General features: G+C 52.1%; 7 protein-coding genes and 1 non-coding gene across 8 annotated transcripts; 5 read left to right on the top strand and 3 right to left on the bottom strand.

Annotated features, from left to right (window-relative positions):
- Positions 1-1,310: 1,310 nt before the first annotated feature.
- N0V96_011682 (uncharacterized protein) lies at positions 1,311-2,411 on the top strand (the record flags this gene model as incomplete). The annotated part of the gene is made up of 4 exons (XM_065759355.1): positions 1,311-1,449; positions 1,510-1,694; positions 1,976-2,013; positions 2,072-2,411. 4 exons carry the CDS (start codon positions 1,311-1,313, stop codon positions 2,409-2,411), a joined length of 702 nt encoding a protein of 233 aa, XP_065612077.1.
- Positions 2,412-4,764: 2,353 nt separating this feature from the next.
- Positions 4,765-5,574, top strand: N0V96_011681 (uncharacterized protein; the record flags this gene model as incomplete). Its single annotated transcript, XM_065759354.1, has 2 exons — positions 4,765-4,771; positions 4,814-5,574. The coding sequence occupies 2 exons, from the start codon at positions 4,765-4,767 to the stop codon at positions 5,572-5,574; spliced, it is 768 nt and encodes a 255-aa protein (XP_065612076.1).
- A 501-nt stretch (positions 5,575-6,075) lies between these two features.
- N0V96_011680 (uncharacterized protein) lies at positions 6,076-7,186 on the top strand (the record flags this gene model as incomplete). The annotated part of the gene is made up of 2 exons (XM_053193707.1): positions 6,076-6,297; positions 6,359-7,186. 2 exons carry the CDS (start codon positions 6,076-6,078, stop codon positions 7,184-7,186), a joined length of 1,050 nt encoding a protein of 349 aa, XP_053049025.1.
- A 1,613-nt stretch (positions 7,187-8,799) lies between these two features.
- Positions 8,800-9,493, top strand: N0V96_011679 (uncharacterized protein; the record flags this gene model as incomplete). Its single annotated transcript, XM_065759353.1, has 2 exons — positions 8,800-8,804; positions 9,046-9,493. The coding sequence occupies 2 exons, from the start codon at positions 8,800-8,802 to the stop codon at positions 9,491-9,493; spliced, it is 453 nt and encodes a 150-aa protein (XP_065612075.1).
- A 1,250-nt stretch (positions 9,494-10,743) lies between these two features.
- N0V96_011678 (uncharacterized protein) lies at positions 10,744-12,156 on the bottom strand (the record flags this gene model as incomplete). Its single annotated transcript, XM_065759352.1, has 2 exons — positions 10,744-12,044; positions 12,153-12,156. 2 exons carry the CDS (start codon positions 12,154-12,156, stop codon positions 10,744-10,746), a joined length of 1,305 nt encoding a protein of 434 aa, XP_065612074.1.
- Positions 12,157-13,361: 1,205 nt separating this feature from the next.
- N0V96_011677 lies at positions 13,362-13,450 on the top strand. The gene has a single exon. It is a non-coding gene; the product is annotated as a tRNA-Asp (tRNA).
- A 174-nt stretch (positions 13,451-13,624) lies between these two features.
- N0V96_011676 (uncharacterized protein) lies at positions 13,625-14,590 on the bottom strand (the record flags this gene model as incomplete). The annotated part of the gene is made up of 1 exon (XM_053193703.1): positions 13,625-14,590. The coding sequence occupies one exon, from the start codon at positions 14,588-14,590 to the stop codon at positions 13,625-13,627; it is 966 nt and encodes a 321-aa protein (XP_053049021.1).
- Positions 14,591-18,054: 3,464 nt separating this feature from the next.
- On the bottom strand, positions 18,055-19,996 carry N0V96_011675 (uncharacterized protein; the record flags this gene model as incomplete). Its single annotated transcript, XM_065759351.1, has 4 exons — positions 18,055-18,319; positions 18,381-18,970; positions 19,025-19,160; positions 19,221-19,996. The coding sequence occupies 4 exons, from the start codon at positions 19,994-19,996 to the stop codon at positions 18,055-18,057; spliced, it is 1,767 nt and encodes a 588-aa protein (XP_065612073.1).
- Positions 19,997-21,113: the final 1,117 nt, after the last annotated feature.

Raw genomic sequence — 21,113 nt, 5'->3', positions numbered from 1 at the left:
CTTCATGCATCTCCCCTGTGTCCATCCGCAAGGTACGACCGATGACATGTTGGATGAACCGGTCGAGTCTCGCAAACCTGCGCTTCCCATTGTTCAAAACATCAATAAGCGAGGGGGGTTCATGGTCCCATTGAATCCGTATAGACATGAATCAGGCCACCCCTGAGCAAATCTTTTGTTCGTTCTGCTCAGCTGCCCGCCCAGCTGAGTTTCGGTTGGGCATGCAATATGCGAGCCCGTCCTTTCACTCTGCCCTGTCCCCCGACTCCCCGCAGATACCTGGCTCTCTAAAGTCTGATATTGGTTAGCACCATCTTTACTGCCAAAGAAACCCGAAGTCCGCCCCAAGCCTATTGCGGTACAGCGTGTGAGCATCTCACGACTGTAACGGCCCCAATGCAGTGAAGAATACCACCGGCGGGAAAGCCATCAAGATCCCAAGAAACGGGCTGATAATGATGCGGCTCGCATTGAGTGATCCAGCCAACTTCATCTTCTACATCGAGGATCTTCGGTCGTCACATTTGTTGATGTGATAGCGCTTGGAAGAAGAAACTCGGAATAACGCGCACTCTAAATTCAGCACAGGGGACGCACGCAAGCAGCCTGTCACCGTTGTTCCCCGTCATCCCACAAGCAAGCGCTGTCGTCCACTTGTCAACCGTCGCTTTGAAAGAAGCCGGATAGCCGCACATGGTGATGTGAGCAGTAAGCCCCGTGGCGTTCTCGCCAAAGCAATCAGGCTGGATGCATAATCCGCAAGTCCAGTCACCCAGACGTTAGCGACGAGAGCTGGAGGCGCTTCCCCGTATGTCTCCGCGACGTCGAGGCCATCCCAAAGTGTGCTGCTTTCGTCCATCTCAAGCCATTGTTTCGTAGTGGCGGCTGAGTGGCGATCCAGTCTTGTGGATATGGTCTCTTGAACGAAACTCCGGTCGCCGACATGTAATGCCCATTTCTTATACGGGATGCCTCCCGCATCTCGCGTGGGCCCGGTCTCGTTGACGGGGGGTCTCTTTCGCCGGCGTGTCACCTGTACGCCCATGCAACGATCGGCATCAACCACACATCGCATGCCGTCGCATCGTTTTTGAGAATGAAGCAAATCATGCAGGTCGCAATCGTCCTGCTGTTTGCTGCGGCGGCACAGGCGACGGTGCCTAGCTTGAACACGACTGAAATCACAAAGTTACTCGCGACGACGCCAAAATGTGCGGTGAGTTACTCTCACAGTTTCAGTCACGTTGTTCCGCAACCGCCTCATGACTTCGATTCACTAGTTACACTTACTGACTTGGCGTATCTTCTAGATGCCATGCTTCGTCGATGCTTTCCATTCTGGTAATTGCACAATCGACAGCTTGACGGAATGTGTCTGCACCAATATTCCTCTGCAAGCCCGTGCCTCGGCATGCATACAGCGAGCTTGCGAATTCGATGACCAAGTTGGTGAGTGGTTTCGTCTAGGTCTTATTCAATGCCTTCGTTCTCACTAACATTACTCTAAAGCCACCGCCCGTATCTCGCAACGATTATGTGAGGGCTATCCTTACCCTGACCGCAGAAGATTCTCCAAGGTTTTCTCCATTGGCCTACCCGTTATCACGATCCTCACGGTAGCTCTCCGATGCCTGGCCCGGTTACAAGTCACGAACCGACTGTGGTGGGACGACTGGACGGCACTGATCGCTTTGGTAAGGTTCTTGGCAATGGTTCACTCATAGCAACTGACTTACTGACGGTGGCAGGCATTTTTGATAGTCATGTCCGGCCTTGGCTTCGCAAGTATGCACTTCCCTTCGTGGCTCAAGGAACTCCGTGTCCAGTGCTGACTTCAGCTGCGCATTAGATGCCGCAATGGGATTCGGACTTCACTATTGGGATATTGATCCGGGAAATGGCAAGACTATTTTGCAGGTACGACAACGCCCGGCACATCATAATTTTTGGGCAGCTAACTGACACTCTTTCTCAGATTTTCTATGTATTGCAGATGCTTTACATCTTTGTCCAGTATGTGCATCGAGGCGCGATCCGAGGTACAAGATGACTATCGCTAATCATCTACCAGAGTTTTTGCCAAGGCCTCCATTGCCTGCTTCTACTCCCGCGTGTTCACCAACCAGAAGTTCCGCCTGGCAGTCAAGTTCTTCATGGTGTTTCTATTCGTCCACGGATTCATGTTTCTGCTGTTGATGGTGTTTCAATGCCTACCGATCGAGTCGATCTGGGATCGATCTATCCAGGGTCGCTGCCTCAACGTTTCGGCTATCAGCTACGGAGGCGCTGCTTGTAGTATCCTGGAGGATATTGTCTTGATTGTTATCCCTATTCCAGAACTGATGAAGCTTCAACTGGGAAAGAAGAAGAGAACGGCATTGGTTTGCATGTTTGCTATTGGATCCTTGTAAGTGACGTGCCAAGCATTGAAACGGCTAAACAACTGTTAACTTATGATTGCAGTGCTTGCGTCGCGAGTATGATTCGACTGAAATACTTGGTCTCATTCGCTAATTCATTTGACTCTACTTGTGAGTTCATCCGGGCATCGCCATATAACCTTCATACTGATTGCCGCTCTAGGGGACAACGTTGACGTCGTGCTATGGTCATCCGTCGAGCTCAACCTAGCAATCATCTGCGGCAGCCTCCCAGCACTCCGACCTCTTTTCAAGAAGCTGCCAATCTTCTTCACCACTATCAAGTCGACAATACAAACCGGAACACACCGAAGAAAGTCACAAGCACAGTCCACCACAGCGGTTCGGAAGTCTCACCATTCCCATGCCTCACATGAATCGAGCGCCCAGTCATCGCCCAGCAACTCTCCACAAAAGCCACATGCAGTCCAGTTGAGAGATTTCGGGGGCATTTCAACAACGTGCGATAAGGACACACAGTACACTCTTGAAATGACCGATGAGGACAGCAGGGGTGACTTGGAGAGACAAGACTGGACACGAGCATATGGGAAATAAGGGTCTGATGCTGCTGCTGTCTGATGAGGAAGAAAAACGTATTTGATGTGTAATGACCAGCGATGTATAACTTAGGCTCATCTTGAAACGCAAAAAGAGTTGAACTTTTTCGACACCTTACCAATGGCCGGCTTTCGTGCGCCTCCGATAAGAACGATAAAGTCTGTACGATGGGTACAAACCGCACTCCCGCAATGAAATGTGCAGTGTTATCATACTACCTACGTCATAATCATCCCGCTTGCTGAGTCTTTCGCGGATTAACGATTTGAGAAACCCACCAAGAAATCAGCTGGCACAGTATTCTCCGTCTTTGGCTCCTGTTCTTATCATTCTGAACGTGAGGCTCTGCATGTTGAAGTGATTTGTCAAAACGGTCTTTCCACATGCCATGCATAAGATATCTGTTGGGAACCTAGAGCATGATCGGGGGAATATATGGATGTTTAGATAGGTTTCAATCCAATCAATACAGGGGCTTAAATTCATTTTGGTTCATCTGTAGATGAATACTAATCAAAGCCCCGTACGTTGCTTGCGGGAATACTGCCGCCTGTTCAAAAAAGTGGTTGTGGATCTTCATCCTGACTCGTTTCGCACAAGACATTGCTAGGAGAAGAACTCGCGGTCCATCCAGGCATTTTACCGCACATCCGCCGGGGTAATATAAAATTTGCGAGTCTATACTAATCAAAGTTTTGCTGGGAGAGCACACACGCGCAAACGAGGCTGCGGCCTTGATGCCCACAACCTTGCAGAAGGGCAACAACCACGGCACATATGCAGTGGTGCCCTTGTAAGTCTCCATACATCGGTCGGGATAACTCTACAGCAATGCGACCTGATAATAATCAAATCTAATCAAGGTTGGAAATGAACTCGGTGAAGAAGACGCTCAAGTTGTGAACGGCTTGCGAGGACCCGAAAGAAGAACAATGAAGATAGATCGATGGAATGAATTTACAGCTTACATTGAACACAATTTTTAGTTCTCTCATCATGCGACATAAAAAATCTCAGGAGTGTACCTAGTCTTGTGAAGAGATCTAGGCTTGCTCTCATCGCCGGGGATGCGTCTCACAGTCTCATACGCATTTCTAATCGACCTCAATGTTTCTTTCAAATTCATGCCATCTTGCGGGGGTTTATAGATGACAGATCCTAACAAGGAGTTCTCGGGAGTTCGGACGAATTTGAGTAGCTCACTAAGCGGGCTCAAGGCCTGTTTATACGGACTCTGGGATGGCGACTGTGCCGCATCGTTATGAATTGGACCTCTCAATTAGTAACTTACATGATTTTACAGCGAGAGAGTCGATCACCCTCATTAAAGACCGAGTTTATAAATATTGATCATCCTCTCACGAATTAGAATATTTTAATCCAGCACTATCACCGACTCCAGTTCAGACCTCACCATCATCAACCTCCAGTCATAATAAACCAACCAAGTCTCACAAGATGGACGTTCTTGCTACCCTCGACTCCAGACTTCATTTCAAAACGGCCGATCTCAACGGTATTCAATACAGATATATCCATGCAGAGCCCGATTCGGGAAAGTCTGCTGGTACTGTTTTCCTCGTCCACGGATGGCCTGATTTGGCCCTGGGCTGGGCCAACCATATACCCTTCCTCCTCTCCAAGGGCCTGAGCGTCGTCGCCTTAGATAAGATAGGATATGGCGGGACTGATTCACCCGAGGATGTCAAGTTCTAGTGAGTAACGACACCTCAAGTAGTCAACCGTAGGTTGATTCAGTAAGAGCCTGTAGTATCTAACGAACATGCATAGTACTTGGAAGCGTGCTGCAGACGATATTGCCACCCTCGCAGGCCAACTTGGTCTCTCTCGCATCATTCTCGGCGGACATGACTTTGGTGGAGCAGTGGTCTATCGCACCGCCCTCTGGCACCCAGACCTTGTTGCCGCATTCTATGTGCTCAACACGCCTTTCGCAGCTCCTACGGCCTCCTTTGTAGATCTCGCCTACGAGTGGCCTGGATTCAAGTATCAACAGCAATTCCGTACAAACGCAATTGCGGATTATGTTGGGCCGGCTGGTGCTCAGAACACAACGCGCATACGACAGATTCTGAACAACGTCTATGGGGTGATCGGCCCCAATGGCGAGCAGCCCAGTAATGTCACAGACATTGGATTCTACTTTGATCTGCTTGACCTCGTAACTACAGACACGCCGCTTCTCACCAAGGCGCAGATTGACTTCTATGTCGAAGAATACACCAGGAAGCCAATCAATCACACGCTCAACGAGTATCGTAACAACAAGCTGAATTGGGAAGATGAGCGGGTGCTAATTCCCGACAATACCACTTACAGCGGCAAGTTCAGACAGCCTGCGCTGTACATCGCCGCAACCCAAGATCTCACGCTGCCTCCGTCTCTATCCGAAGGAATGGAAACATACTTTGACAGCTTGAGCCGTGGCGAGATCGACGGCGGGCATTGGGCGAGGTGGCAGAAGCCTCTCGAGGTTGAGAACTATGTTGGAAACTGGTTGGCAACCTCGGTATTTGGTAGTGCTTCCCTGAACCTTACTGCAGGGCTCGGTCTTGGAGCGCCTTGCGTCTAGGTGCTAGATGAGGCGATGAACTAGACGACTAGCCATCATCAACCTCAGGCCTTTGTATCAGACGCATGAAAAGTGCCGATGACCATGTTTACATAGCTAAAATAATTTTGTACAAATTTAGAATATTAGAGTAGCTAGTCAACCCTTCTGGGATATCAGGGGGACGGCGTAGACACTGATGGTAATTGTGATAGCATGGGCTCAACTGTAGGATAAAAATAAGAACATTGGTGATTCGAATGAGCAATTGAGTAGATATTGAAAGACATATGACTTACAAATCTATATCAAGAAACAGCCTGGCGTGTCTGGTCAATTTGATGGCTACACGCACGCACGGGTTTTCAGTTCACATGTGAATAACCTCGTGCGCCGATCTACGTCATTCCGTCATCCTGCAGAAGGCGGGGAACAAGCCTGATCAACAATAAAGTGATCCGGACCATCTTAAGTTCTCGCAGTTCTCACTCTGTCACTTAATGAAATAGAGCTAATTTGGTCATGCCTCGCTCACCGTCGTTGGTCGAGGAAGCCTCCATTGCCCGAACGGGTGGGGAGTCCAACATTCCACTCGTCGACCTAGGCGCCCTGGAAGACGGCACGAACCCTGAAGCAGCACTGAATGCCGGCAAAAGTCTGGTGGATGCTTTCAGACTATCGGGCTTTGCCTACGTGAAGAACCATGGAATCCCCGAGAAGATTGTCAAGTCCGCCTTTCAGTGGGTTCGTCTACAGGAATAAATTATCCCATCATCGCTGACCTTGCTGATCATTCCATGACTAGAGTGAGAAGTTCTTTTCCCTTCCGCGGGCTGAGAAGGACAAGGCGCCGCACCCGCCCGAGGGATGGTGGCATCGCGGGTATTCCGGCATTGGCCGAGAAAAGGTGTCGCAAATGGTATTTGACGCCGAAGAAATCAGCGAGCTGAGGAAAATACCAGACTTCAAAGAGTCATACGAGATTGGGCGCGAGGACGATGATCACCTGCCCAATATCTGGCTTCCCGAGGAGTCGCTCCCTGGGTTTCGGTCATTTTTCAACCATTTCTACGAGGCCTGCTACCAGCTCGAACTCCACCTGCTCCGCGCCATGGCTCTCGGCATGGGCCTGGACGAGGAGTTCTTCCGGGACTACCATGTGATGAAAGATAACCAGATCCGCCTCCTCCATTACCCGCCGGTCGAGGAGAAGCTCCTGCGCGCCGGCAAGGTCGAGCGGCTGGGAGCGCACTCGGACTTTGGCTCCATGACGCTCCTCTTCCAGGACGAGGTCGGCGGCCTCGAGGTGGAGGACCCCAACGAGGAGGGACGGTTCTTGCCCGTGTCACTCATCCCTGGGACGATCGTGGTCAATATTGGCGACTTCATGCAGCGGTGGAGTAACGACACTCTCCGGTCCACTGTGCATCGTGTGAGAGCGCCGCCGCTCGAGACGAACGAGAGCGGTGACCGCGTGACCCGGGCGAGGTATTCGATTCCGTATTTTATCGGCGCCGATCAGGAGAAGACGGTGGACTGCGTACCTGGCTGCTACGGCCCCGGCAGGCCGAAGAAGTACGAGCCGATAAATAGTCGCGAGTACATCGAGATGCGACTGAATGCGTCGTATTAGAGCCGGAGAGATATCCTGTTTATCTGTGCCTAGCAAATGCGATGATTGTCTTGAAGAAGTCTAGGGTCCTGTCGGCCACCATTCGTACCTGGTCCTGGGCGGCCGACTCCGTCCAACACATGTACATGCTGTCAAAGTCGCAGCAGTCACCTTTGGGCACGCGGAGACCCAGGTTCTTGATCATTGACGATTATTATTCCTTGCAGGTTCTTGCATGCGAGATCCACTGGCAAATACCGCGAGTCCTCACCTGGTTGGCCTACCCGCTGACGATCTCCGGCCCCTCTTCCGGTCGTTTCTGGTGATGAGGGCCGAACATGGTAGCATTCTACACCTTTGGTCAGCGGCCTTGGCGCATCGCTTGACAAGTTACCATGAGCCATGGCACAGCTTAAAGCTGCAAAATTCGGGCGGAGCTGACATGAAGCTGACAATCGGCAGATGAGGAGATGGCTCTCCAAGACTCCAACGAGTTGGAGAAGCGAAGGAAATGGCCACATTCAACCTGCCCGCCCCCTCTCCGTCCGGGGATGTGTTGATGCGGTGAAGGGAAACTTGACTGATCACCCGAAGCATTGGAGGCGACAAGGCATGCGCACGTCCACAACCACGCGCTTTGCCCGCCCGCTGTGGGGTTTCCGAGCTCATAGAAGAAGGGGAACAGGGACCGGGGATTTTGTCGTGACTCGTGGCGGGCAAGTTTCCACCCTTTCACGCTACCGTCCAAGCAATTCGATCTCTCAGTCTCAGACACACACTCTCTTTCTCCCTTTCCTCCCGGGTTTCGAGCAACAGTAACCCGGATTCTGGGAACAGGAACGGGAAACCCTGCGACGACACGAGTAGCGTACAGCTTCACATCGCGAGCGCAAACCCCCCAGATACCATCCAACAAATGTGCCCCGAGGGAGACGAGGACCAGACGGCCGCCGCGGCCACGGCGCAGCAGGAGACCGCGGCGAACGCAGCGGCTGGAATTCTACCGGCTGAGCACTGGGTGCAAGCGGCACGAGTCAGTTCGACGCCATTCCCACCGGGGGGGGCATAGTGTAGTTTCTCTACATGCCCCCCTTCAACGGCGGCCGCCCGGGATTTTGATGATTGACAGGCCGCTAGGACGCTGCTAACGAAGACGATGCCGACTCTGCGCTAGGCGACGATAACGCCAGCTCTACGGCGTCGATCACCTCTACGATTTTGCAGTACCGGAAGATTCATGGGAGGACGTTCCACGGCGAGGTTGGCGACGCCCAGTATTGGTAGTGACTCCGCGGGCTGAGAGATCTGAGCGTTTTGGGTGTTCTCGCTAACTGGTCGTGAAAGGGGGAGCAACGATGAGCAGCAGAACGAGGCTTGGGATATCAAGTGAGATGGAAACCGCCAATGACGCAAGAAGTGAGAGGTCGAAGCTGACGCGCAGTAGCCATCACTTACTCACCTTATCGATGGGCGACAAGCTTCACTTGGCACCGCTAGATAAAAGCAAGGTAGGTGACGGGCTCATCGGCGGTGGCTTGCTCATCGGCCTGAACTAACGAAACCCTACATAGCTAAACAAAGCGCTGGATATTGGAACAGGAACAGGTGAGCGGCGCTTATGTCATTCTCGGCTCATGAAGTCAGGCTAACTCCAGCGTAGGTATCTGGGCCATGTAAGTCCCTGCTCAGAAATGCGACAAGAGTACGTGATGCAAGAGGCTGAACTCTGTATAGTGACTTTGCGGACGAGAACCCCGAATGCGAAGTCATTGGGACGGACATCTCCCCAATCCAACCTAGTTGGGTTCCTCCTAACCTGAAGTTGTGAGTACACCAAGCGTCAACATCCAGCATCTAACGCCGTTGCTGACCCCACACAGTGAAATCGACGACTGCACCCGCGAATGGACCTTCGAACCAGAGTCCTTTGACTATGTCCACATCCGTTTCTTGGTCGGTAGTATCGCGGACTGGCCTGCGCTTTTCAAGCAGGCGTACAGGGCCCTGAAGCCGGGCGGGTACCTCGAGAGCTTTGAGGTCTCGCCCGCCATCATGAGCGACGACGGGACCGTCCCGGAGACGAGCGCGCTGGGTCAGTGGGGCAAGTTCTTCGAGGAGGGCGGCCGGAAGATGGGCCGGACGTTCCGTGTCCTCGACGAGAACTTGCAGAGGACGTCGATGCAGGACGCCGGCTTTGAGAGCATCACGGAGTGGAACAACAAGGTATTTGAGAGCCCTTTGACGGATGACCGTGTTTGTGGTATGAGATGGAAGACTGACCTGTGGAATGATAGGCCCCCATCGGCAACTGGCCAAAGGATGAGGTGAAGAAGGAAATCGGGGAATGGGCTCAGCTGACTCTCCTCTCGGACATTGAGGGCTACGTCCTTTTCATGGCCAATGTCATGTCGACTTGGTCTCGAGAGGAAATCCACATCTATGCGGCGCAGCTGCGTCGCGAGATCCGGTCTGGCAAGCTTCACGGGTACTACCGCCAAAGAGCAGTCTGGGGACAGAAGCCCCTGAAGACGGAGGCGTAGTCCTAGTCTTCACTACTATCTCGATTACTTTTAATTCCATGCAAGCTAGCGAGCCTGAATAAGCATATGCAGCATGTTTTGCCGAACTGGAATACCTTTCTGCGGCATTTGTATGTTCCTATCTCGTTTTGAAAGGGAGTCTACTTGTCGAGGCCGCAACACAAAGACGAATGTAACCCGCAGGAGCGTCGGGTTGAGCCGACTCGAGAAGCTTATATTGTGCTCAGTAATTCAAGGGCATCCGTATCTGGAAGGTGACTTTGTCATATAACTGAGGATGCATGGCGCTGAGTGAGCTATTTGGTCGTCGAGACTCCGAGGTGGAACTCCGCCGGTCTCGACATTGCCTGGAAGTTGACGATGGCCTCAGACCATCCAAGGTTCCAGTATCGCCGAAAATGAATCATTGGTGGAGATGAGTATAAAAGAAGGCTACCAAAGCCTGCTGACTCTGTCACCGAATTTCGCATCATCTTCTTCAACCATCCGAGCAACTTACCCGCTCACCGCAACCATCTCACTCTACTTTGCTACATCGAAGCCGTCAAAACGAAGTTTAACTTGCTTGTCCTTGCCACTATTGTATCATTGGCCATGGCCGCGCCGGTCCGTTTCCCACTTCGTCGTCATTCGAGTTCATAGTGCCTAGATCTAACATGTAATCAACGTATAGATAGCCGACGATGCCGTCGTTGAGGACACTGGTGGCTTCCCAGGCGGGAAGCCCTGGAAGCGCGACGATGCCGATGCCGACTTCTATCCTGGTGGTAAGAATTGGTAGTGCACTGGTGCCGTTATCGATCCCTTCTCTCATGTTAGACTATGGTATGGGTCTTGGACAACTTGCCGTGAGACTGGCGATGGCTTTGCAAAGGTTCTGATATTTACGAAGAACGCATGTCTATACTGCAGATGAACGTTGTCTTTGTAAAGCTACGCATAAAATACAAGTTTGCTTGTGTGTCCTCGGCGATGCTGCCCACATGACTGACCTCAACTTCGTAGGACTAATGGTATCTCGTTTACTCGTAAATCGCGTCAAGCCTGAATCTCCCACACGTTGAGAATGCCGGAATCGTTTCTGGCATGATGTCCATGCAAACAACGCCCGACGACCATGTACTGCCCGTTCCCAGCGAAGGCAGCCGAGACAGCGAACCCTGACTCCAACCTCGCCGAGTAGACTATCTTTCCAGTCGCCAGGTCGGTGGCATCAGCGCCATCGTCTGAACGATAAACAACCCATCGTAGGTCAGGTGAGATCGCCAACGGGACGCCCTCGCTGCCCTTTGCGGTCTCAAGATTGTAACTATTCATCGCGCCGCTCTCTGGGTCCCAAATCGTCACCGTCCTGCCCCAAATCGATGCAATCACTCCCGCTGGGCTCACTGCAAGCTGTAGTGGATTCCTCCAGTCTTCCATCTCGATCTTGGCAATGTTCCGGCCAGTCTCGACATTCGTGATCCTTAGCGTCCCATCCTTGGACGCGGTGACGAGCCTGGTGCAATCCGCCGTCCACTCCGCGTGCGTGACCTCATCAGTGTGGCTGCGGACGACACTATACCCCTGTCCTTTGGCGGCTGTGACAATCTCAACGCGATTGCGTACTCCCTTGATTGCCAGAAGCTGGCCGTCGGGGCTGAAGGAAAATGCTCGGATGCCGTGCCACTGCAGGAAGAACTTGCGCGCGTTGGGGCTGTTGTCGTTGACCCATTCGACGACGTATAGAGCCGGCCTCTCGAAATGGACCATGTCGTGCGAAGTCAGTAACGGTTTGGGGAACCTGTTGACGTATTCATCGTGGTGCTCCGTCGTTACGGCGACGAGGTCCATCAGCGGGGAGAAGACCATGTTCACGCCTTTTACTTTGATGGTGCGCCTGCGCTCTCCAGAGGCAGCGTCGAAGAGGCTGATGTCTTTGAAGAAGTTGGAGACGGCAAAGGACGTCGGGTCTGTTGCGGAGGTGAAGCGGATGTCGACGGGTTCTTTTTCCAGGTTCATCGTGATCTTGCCGACGTGACGGAATGTGGCGTGGGCGGGAGCTGGCACGAGGAGGGTCGGGTATGGGTTTACGTCCCCATCTACGCTTGGTGCGGCGGACATGGAGTAGGTTGAAGAGCCGGCGTTATCGGCGGTGACGGACAGTCTTGCCATGTCTGATGCCGGAACCGTAGTCGACTGGCTGTCGATGAAGGTCCGAAGGAAGTTGAGGAAGCCGGCAAGCTTTTGGGGCGATAGTCTCTGGTCTGATGCGGGATGGCGGTTGAGAATCTCCTTGATGGAGTTGATCTCCTGGAGGATTGAGCTGGTAGCATACGGAGGTGACTCGCCGGCTTCTTCTGCTCTGTGAAGATGCTGGACCCTGAAGCCAAGTCTCAGTATCTCACAAATTTCTCAGAAACAATTGAGTAGGAAAGCTTACAGTTCTAATGCATCAACAGCCAGACTCATTGTCCTCCTCCCCGTGGTCAAATGTGAGCCAAGGGCTGTGGCGCGACTGGCTGCGCTCCTCCACGCATCGTCACCACGCCGAGACAGCGACCATCGGGATTTCTCAGGTACTGCGTCGGAGAGAGACCCTACGATTTGGCCGACAACCTCTGTGCAGAATTCCGGGACGTGTCGGGCTTCGTTCAAGAGCTGGTCATCTCCTTCGCAACTCGCTACATTGCGTCGAAGTGCGACGATGCTGTCGGATAGTAAGAGGACTTGTTCCAGCACGGGTGAGAGCTGTGCTTCGGCTTCAGGATGGGCCGCGATGAAGTCACGTAAAGCTGCGGTGGCCGGCGACAAAGCGGCTTGCAGCTGGTGACATTCTGAATTGATGCTGTTGGCGTCTGATGTGCTCATGATGGTGTGATGCTTGATCGAATGTCTCGAGAGTCCATGGCGTTGAACTTCACCCTATGGCGGCTGTTACCGCGCTTATGAATTAGCGAAATGCTTATTTTGCCCCCCCATTAGGCAGCCAAGTTTCGAAGCGGCTATGTTCAAGGCTGGGAATGCCAAATGATGTCAGGGGAACTTGAGTGCAGATCTGTCGTGACACAGTCAGCACTTGGGCTTCTCTTTGATTTAGCGCTCTTCACTGAGATGACTTCTTGTTAGTGAGCTTGCGCCACTGCCGTGGCTTCAGTACCGGCGCCAACACTTCTCCAATGAGGACAAAAGGCCATTGACTGTGCCACAGGTAGGGCTGCTGCGTCTCTCCCGCCGTTCCGCTCACGCAGTCACAATCCTGCCGGCGATCCTTGTATGTTGTCATCTGTTGTATGTGTCTTGACCTGGTTCCAATCATGCCACCGAGGGTGAATTACAGATGGACACTGCCGACTCCTCACGAGATCATTAGGGGAGGGCAGCGCAGTACCTTAGCGTGCGCTGCCCAGGTGTAGAGATCGTCGCCAGACAAACTCAACAGTAGCTATGGCAAATGCTCGTGGTCGCGCTGCTCTTCTCATAAACAATTGGAGAGATTTACATGTTCTTCTGATCATACTGCATTTCTAGCTCTATTGATGGTAATTTCGGGCTCTCAGTTGATGTTGGCTGAGCACTTCTGGCACCTCTGCCCCACTAAGAGGGTCGAATGGGATATAAGCCACCTAGGCGCTTCCCTGCTCAACCAACTATCACTGGATGTCAACATCCACCTATCCCCGATAGTCTAGTGGTGAGGATATCTGCTTGTCATTGAAGATTCAACGATTCGCAGGGGACCGGGGTTCAATTCCCCGTCGAGGAGTTCTTTTTGCTTTCATGGCTTTCGTGGAGCTGGTTCTGCTTTTTCTTATTATGCATTTACTTTTCAAGTCACTTATGCTTCGATTGACATATTTTGGAATGCAGATACAAATTGGTTGATTGCATGGTGAAGCTTCAAATACCAACGGTGCCTATATTATTCCCACAGCCCCGTTCATGCCAGAACGAATCCTGCGCCGTTCGAAATCGTCACGTAGTTGGGCCTAGGTAGCTCCTCTTCGGTTTCTTTGGCTTCTTCCTCTAGGCCTATTTCCAAAGTCTTGTCTCCATAGTCGAAGAACCACGTCAAGAATCCTGTGTACTGGATTCCTTCCTGGCAGTGAATCCAGTACTTTGGTGAATGTTTCCGCTGGATTTTCAGAGCATTGGCTACCCCCTTGGACTTGAGTCCAACACCAGCCTCGTTAATCGGATGCGTCATCGCAATGACCTTGGCGTCGGGGTTCATGTCCATGGCGGCTTCCACGATACCGGGGTCTACTCCGTGAGGGCTGTACAATATGACTTCGTCTTTTCCATTCGCAGCTGCAATTTTGATGACGATGGCATGGTAGAGGTTGGGGTACTGCTTGGTCTCGTCCTCGAGCCGGAAGATGGACAACCACTGGGGCATCTCTGGCGTTGTCGGCCATGCCTGGTTGCGTACAAAGTCCGGAAGAACGTAGACATTGTCAAAGTGCTTCATGGCAGAGATCGTTGCGGCGGCGTCCTCCACGGCAAAGACTTTGAGTGATGGATCAAAGGTTCGCAGAGTTGGTTGATGCAGGTGATCCGTGTTGGTATGGGTGACGGTCACTGCATCGAGCCAGCACTCGCCGTCCTCCTTTGAGCCTCCCGCGGCCTCCTCAATCTCTCGAACCAGATCTTCGCAGGCTTCAATTGTTTCCAGTGCCGACTTTTCCTTGAGTGACAGCCGCAAGAAGTAGCTGATGATGACATCATTCACGCCAAAGAGCCATGGGTCTTGTAGAATGTGGTAAAAGACCTTTTTACCCGTCGCTCCAGTAGGCCGGGGAATGGAGATGAGCCATGCGTTGTCGCAATTTGCAAGGGTGACGATAGGTCGTTTGAGGGTTTGTTTTGCTGCAGCGAGTGTTGCAATGAGATTTGCGCGGTCCATGATGGAGGCTGAGAAATGTCGATGGAGGATACGTGACCAAGGATGACTTGTTCATTGCGGGGGTTGATAATAATAAGTACTGCGATGATAATGATATGGATCAGCATGGTGTAGTCCAAGGGACTCCAGGTCTAACCAATCTTAACATCTATAATCAGCCTGTCAGATTTTAGTCTGACATGTCAGCACTCTCATGGGATTCATGTCCAATGCAGTCGCTTTGCAGGATTCCCCTGCGAGTTGCTACTATCAAATGGAATGATTCTGATTGGCAAATATCATCACAAACCAGAGAAATGTCACAACTTTGCATTTGCCCAGGAGTCAGCATCTGATTCACCTTGGTGGTTGCAGTTTACGAATTACGCTACTAGTCTGAGAATACTAGCACACGCTGTAAAAGGCAATGTCATCTCAAGCAAGATACCTGGTACTAACTCATATCCTGGACCTCCTTTACATTCGCGTAGCTAGGTTAGCCGTCGATGACATTTCATCACATATCTTTGAACTTGATGATTTGATGCCACAACGGAAGCTCGTGCCAGGCATCCTTTGTGGGGCGAAATAGTGCTCTAGCAGATACCGCTAATTTCTTAGGTCAAAATGTAAGCGCCCCCTCATTCCTCAATGAATCCACGAGGCAACACGTATTACTGAGATTTGAACTCTCTAAAAACAACGTCTTATTTGCAACGTTGATGGCCCGTTCAAGTCCTCATGAACGTATCGATCTCTCGAATCCGCTCCGTAGTCGGTAAAAACCCACCCTGACCAGGTCTGACCTTCCCATGCTGTATTAGGAAATCTAGATCTCTAGGGTACCAAATGTGCCCCGGTCATGTGGATAGAAGCTTGGCAAGGTCTAGACTGTATCGTGACAAAACCCAAGGACTCGGGACAAACTGAGGCCACAGCTAGGGAATGTAACCAAAAATACTCCGTACAGAAAAGTCAACTCAGCACAAGCCAAGAAAGATGTCACCAACTTTTCAAGGTCATGGTTATGTTTTACTGACAACATCAACGACTTTGCTGACTCGGTTACGCGGTTGCTATTGGTTACAACCTGATAGCGGACTCCACTTGCCGCTTTGTCGTCGGAACCGGATGAAAGCGGAGCACATAAAACCAAGACACCTCGCCATCTTGGCGAGTAAGGAGTCGTTTTTTTCCTAATCTGGCCAGGTCCAGTCGCGTTTCTCTTCTCATCTACAATTCTGCATCAGCACAAACTACTCAGATTGAGTTCAACGACCTGTATCATCTCATCCCACCGGAAATCACGTACTGAGATCACATGCAACTTTGTCGGGGGGAGGGAAGTTTGTATCAACATCACACGTAGCACAAAACCACACCTCACATCACAAACTCGGCCAATGCCGGGCGGATTTCAATGGCTGCTCAAGCTCACAGACGCTCTCGCAACGGTTCGTCAACCCACACTCGACGAGGCCGATAATCGCGTCGAAGTCTCATCGCGCTTGGCTCTTTCTACCGTCTCTTGGCGTAGGATCTAACTTTTCTCTGCTCTTGACACAGGATGCGGGACATGCCGAACAGCCCGTATCAAGTGCGACGAGGCGCGCCCGTTCTGCAAGCAGTGCGAGCGTCGTGGTGTTGAGTGTGTCGGATACCAGATACATCTGAAATGGGTTGAGATCAGCGATATCAGCCCGGATAACCAATCTGCAAGCAAGAGCGTCATCAAGCCGCGGAGTTCTTTGACGATTTGTCCATCAAAAAAGTCGGCCGCGTGTAGGAAAAGAGTTATCCCCCCGACATCCGTAGCACGCAGTCTCTCAGTGGGCCCGAAACTTCACAATGCGTCAGATGCCTTCATATTCAGACACTGGGCCGACTCTTTGCCGGATCTTGTGTATCCCAACCCTGAAGAATACGCTACCATAAGACAGCCATATCTTGCCTTTGTCTGGAAGGAAAATTCCATCCTTCTTCCGGCGGTTCTGGCAGCCGGGTCTGCTCATCTTTACGCACTGGGGAAGCTCAAACATGCAGAAACTCTCGAGAGGAAACAAAGAGCACTCTCTACAATGGTGGCCTGCGTAAAGCAGCCTAGAACCATCTCGAACCCCCAGTTTCAGACGTCATTTCCAGTATACTTAAGTGAAGAGGCAATTGCAGCATCAGCAGCGCTCGTTGGCATGGAAATCATGCAGGGGTCGCATACACCGTCAATCATCCCTCTTCTTCGAGGCCTTAAAGCACAAATGCAAGAAAGACAAAATTTACGACAAAGAGTGGCCGCAAGTTGGCCAATCGAAAAGGACACGCCGATGATGGCAGTAAACGTCAAAATGATGGCTTACATCGATACGTTCTGCTGCGTACCTTGCGCAACACACCCAGTCTTTGACCAGCAGTCCTGGCAAGATCTCATCATGCCAAAGTGCCAAGACTGCTCTTTTGCCAATGGTCCAGACATCGTTTTCGGCTACTCGATGCACATCTTGCCAGTGATTGGGGCAGCAGCCTCTCTGGTTGATGACTTCTTTCAAACCTCGACTACGCCCGAGGACTTTGTCTCTTCTCGTTGTCACCTCCTAGATAGCCTTGAATCGGCTTGCCGAGATCTTCCACCTCCTCAACATCAGCCAGATCCAAATACCGATCCATCGGCTCCGCCAACGAGTCTCAAAATCCGCGATGCCAATGCCTGTATCGCAGCTGCCCGTGCCCACAGCCTCGCAACACAAATCTTCCTGCTCCGCGCGGACGAGGGTGACTCGAGCACGTTGGCAGCCGAACGTCCTACAAAGCATCCCTTGTCTTTGGTAGAGCAGCTGTCTGACGCCGTTGCCGCCGTCCCGCTTGACACACACGCGGCGACCATGATGGTCTGGCCCGTGTTTGTCCTCGGCTGCGAAAGCATGGCGGTGAGCGCACGGCGGTATGAGGTGGAAGACCTGTTTGAGAAAATTATCGACAAGCAGAAGCTTCTCAACATCTCAGTGGCGCTTAAGATGCTGCGGGAAAATGTTTGGACGGGTGGTGTGACAAACACTGCGAGCCCTGCAATTAGTTTGTCCCCTACAGAAGAGTCATGTCGATATACGCAAAATCAGTGGGTCAAAATGTGTTGGAAGGAGCGGCTGCAACTTTGCTCGGCATAGGGAAATCACATGTACATTTACAAGTTTGCAATGAGTGCAGATCTCATGACTGCATGTGCAGTCTCAGGACGCAATAACTACTACATGTACTCGTACGAGAAATGAGATAGAAGATGGGAGGCAATGTTGGACTTTTGGATAATGATGATGATGATGATTCTATCTATTTTCTACACATTTTGATCGCTCGAGGTTCTAAGTACAGATGTTTGATAAATAAAGGCTATTTGACAAGAATGTGACTGGTGACTGGTTCACAGTACAGTATTCGACATAGGAAAAGGGGGGTATCTTTCCGGTTTCCGAAGTACAGAGGGGATAATAAAATTAAGACATCTTCTTCGCTTGCTCCTCCAAAGTTTGAATAAGTTTGCTTCTCTGCCGAATCTTTTTGCCCCACTTGTAAAAGATAAAGGGGACGGGCATGAGCACAACCTCGGCGACACCGACCGTAATGCCCGCAATGCGCGGTGTCAGGGCGGCGTACATGCTCTTGCCGACGAGCACCAACACGGCGCCGAGGATGGATCTGAAGACGAGGTTGCCGGCTGACGCGGAGGTCGCGTACATGCCGAACACCTTTGAAATGTAACTGGTGCCGTAAATGAAGACGAGGCCGAAACCGTAGCCGAAGGGGACACCAGACAGGACACTCCAGTAAAAAGGGGATGTCGATGGGTAGGGAAGTGAGTGCGAAGGAGAGCTGGCCGACTGGCTCGAGGACTGCGCCGATGCAAATGAGGAGGACGACGGCCTCGGGCTCCTGTTGGCCAGTCTCCGGGTTCTTGGGCTGGCGGTTGACCAGCTTTCTGAGGAGCGGCTCGGTGGCTAGGACGAGCGCGATGCCGACAAAGACGCCAAGGAAGGCGAGACCGGAGATGGCGACACTCCAGCCGCGCTCGGTGGTGTAGACAATAGGGAATGCGACGTAGGCCAACTGGACGATGGCGTAAATGACGGAAATGTAAATGTTCCAGAACATGAGCACGGGCTCGGTGAATGATAGGATGAAGGGACGGGACACGGCCGTCCTGATTCTGCGGAAAATGGGGACGGTGTCGTCAAAGTCGGACCAGTATCTGTGATCTTCTTCTTCTTGTCGCTTTGCAGCAGCCTTCTTTCTCAGAAGCGTTGGCCGATAAGTCTCTGGGACGGTCATGATGAAGAGAGCTCCGACTGCCGTTGAGATCAATGACATCCAGTTGAGCGATCTCCAGCCGAATGCTTCGACGAGGAATCCACCCTACCGTTCAATGTTAGTAATCTGCTTTGGGTGCTTGTGATCAGTCAAGCTTACCATGAGGGGCCCGAGAACGGGACCGTTGAGGGGTCCAAATGAGTACACTGACATAGCCAGCGGCAGGTATTTGGGGTTGGTAATGTCCATGATCGAGCCACCAACGTTGGAAAGCATGACACTTCCGGCGACAGCACTAGAGTCCATGTGAGCAACTGATCTTATAAATAAAAGGACCTATGTGAAGGTGACTTACCCTAAGAAGCGTGCCACGATGACCATTGTAAAGTTGGTTGCCAGTGCGGCGAGAGGGATCAGTCCCAAGAATACTGTGAGGCCGCCAATGTACATTGGTCTTCGGCCAAACGTCTCACTCAAAGGTGCCATGATGAGGGCACCGAGGGCGAGACCGACAAGGTAAAGAGAGATACCGAGGAGAGGTAGTGAAGGGTTGGTGACGTTGAGCTCTTGGCTCATCTGAGTGATGCCACTGGAGTAGGCCGTCGAGTAGATGCCCGTAGCCAGTGTGGTCAGGGCAAACATGGCGACGACGAGCACACGGTATGCCGTTGACCAGTTCTTTGGGTCGTCCGGATCTCCATCCCAAAAGTCGACACGGAAGGCCTTGAGAGCTGTTGGCGGGCCCTCGTCGTCTTCATTTTCTGGCTTTTCGTCATACTTCTTAAAGTCTTCGACATCAAAGTCAAAGTCCGGTACGTAAAAGGACCATCGTGGAGGGAGGGCAGTCTTCTCGTTGAAGACACCCTCGATATACTCGTTGGCGACGGGGTAGTATGATAACCTGCTTAGCCGCGGCAGGCGAGAGAAGCGGTCTGATGGTGGTGGTTCAAGTCCAAGAGGTTGGAAGCGTTGGCTTCTTCGCATCCATGAGCTCCTGGCATTGATGAAGGAGTGCCTACCAGGAGGCGGTGGTGGTCTCGGTGGGAGAGGAGCGAATCTGGTCTGCTTCTGTCCACCTGGAGGGTAGAACTGTAGCCTGGCGGGGTCAGGCACTTGCAGAGAGTCCGACATGGTGATGGATCATTCCTGCTAGCTTCCAGACTGGTAGCGGTGAGTGAAGGAGAGGGAATGGAGGTTTTCCTGTCAATGATGGGCCTCATTGAGTGATAACTGCAAGAGGCAGGGAAAGGAGCCCGCCCAGGACGGGGACCGACCCTATCAGGACCATGAAGTCCAAGGGGCGAGAACCACATCATTCTCGCTTGCTGTGCAACGCATGTCTTGGATAATTGACGGGCAGCGTCTAAGAAGCAACGCAGGCCTTACATCCCACGCCCCCCCTCCCCACATGGCATACGTCGTTGTAGCCGCCAGCTCGGGGTGGCTGATGATGAACACAGCTCATCATCATGCTTGGGGACCCCATGGCTGGTGATCGACTGGGATCACCTTGGGTGCGGATCGGCGGCACCGCAGCGATAACCCAGGAATTATTAATTTCTCTGAGGACTCCTGAATCAACCAGACGCGACGGGGAAGGGATGGGATGGTGCCCACAACGGACGACCGCAGCAGGCAAGCCGCAAAGATGATGTGCCAAAAGGAAGGCCTTTCGGGTAGCCCATGCCCCCTATCCCTGCAACTACGCGTCAAACCCCACGTGCCGTTACGGGCTGGCGTTATATCCAACTGTTTTAAGGACTTTCCACCCGAATGTGCGAGGGTGGGGTACGTACCCTCCTTTGGATCGAGTCAATGCGACGCTGGTGAGGTTCCTAGTGGGATAAGACTAGGAAGCCCCTGTCGGTCGATTGGTCCGTACTCAAGGAATATTCCCTGGCTATGCACGGGCGATCATCCTGCAGGGGCTCAAGTAGAGATGGCAGGGTTAACGTCTGTCGTCTGCCAATGATAGGAGGAAGGGCGACTGGACGACAGGATCTGAGGGAACCAAGGTGCGGCGTCTAGAACTTGTTGTGTGAAAGAGATTGCAGGTGCCAACTCCAGTCGAGGCGGACAAGCGGGGTTCTGCTCCTCTGTCTCTTACTCACTTGCTGTTCTGGGTTCTGGGCAGCAAAGCCAAAACAAACTCATGGAGATTTTTGACTTGTGACAGTGGGTGGGTGTGGGTTGTGTCAGTCCCAGATCTCTGGCAAGAGAGGCAAGCACGGCACTGATTCATCCACCC

The sequence above is a fragment of the Colletotrichum fioriniae genome (assembly GCF_027942845.1).
Source record: "Colletotrichum fioriniae strain IMI 355084 chromosome Unknown scaffold_18, whole genome shotgun sequence".
In the NCBI taxonomy this organism is placed as follows: Eukaryota; Fungi; Ascomycota; class Sordariomycetes; order Glomerellales; family Glomerellaceae; genus Colletotrichum; species Colletotrichum fioriniae.
Note: the sequence above shows the minus strand (reverse complement) of the source record. Positions and strands in the feature narration are given on the sequence as shown.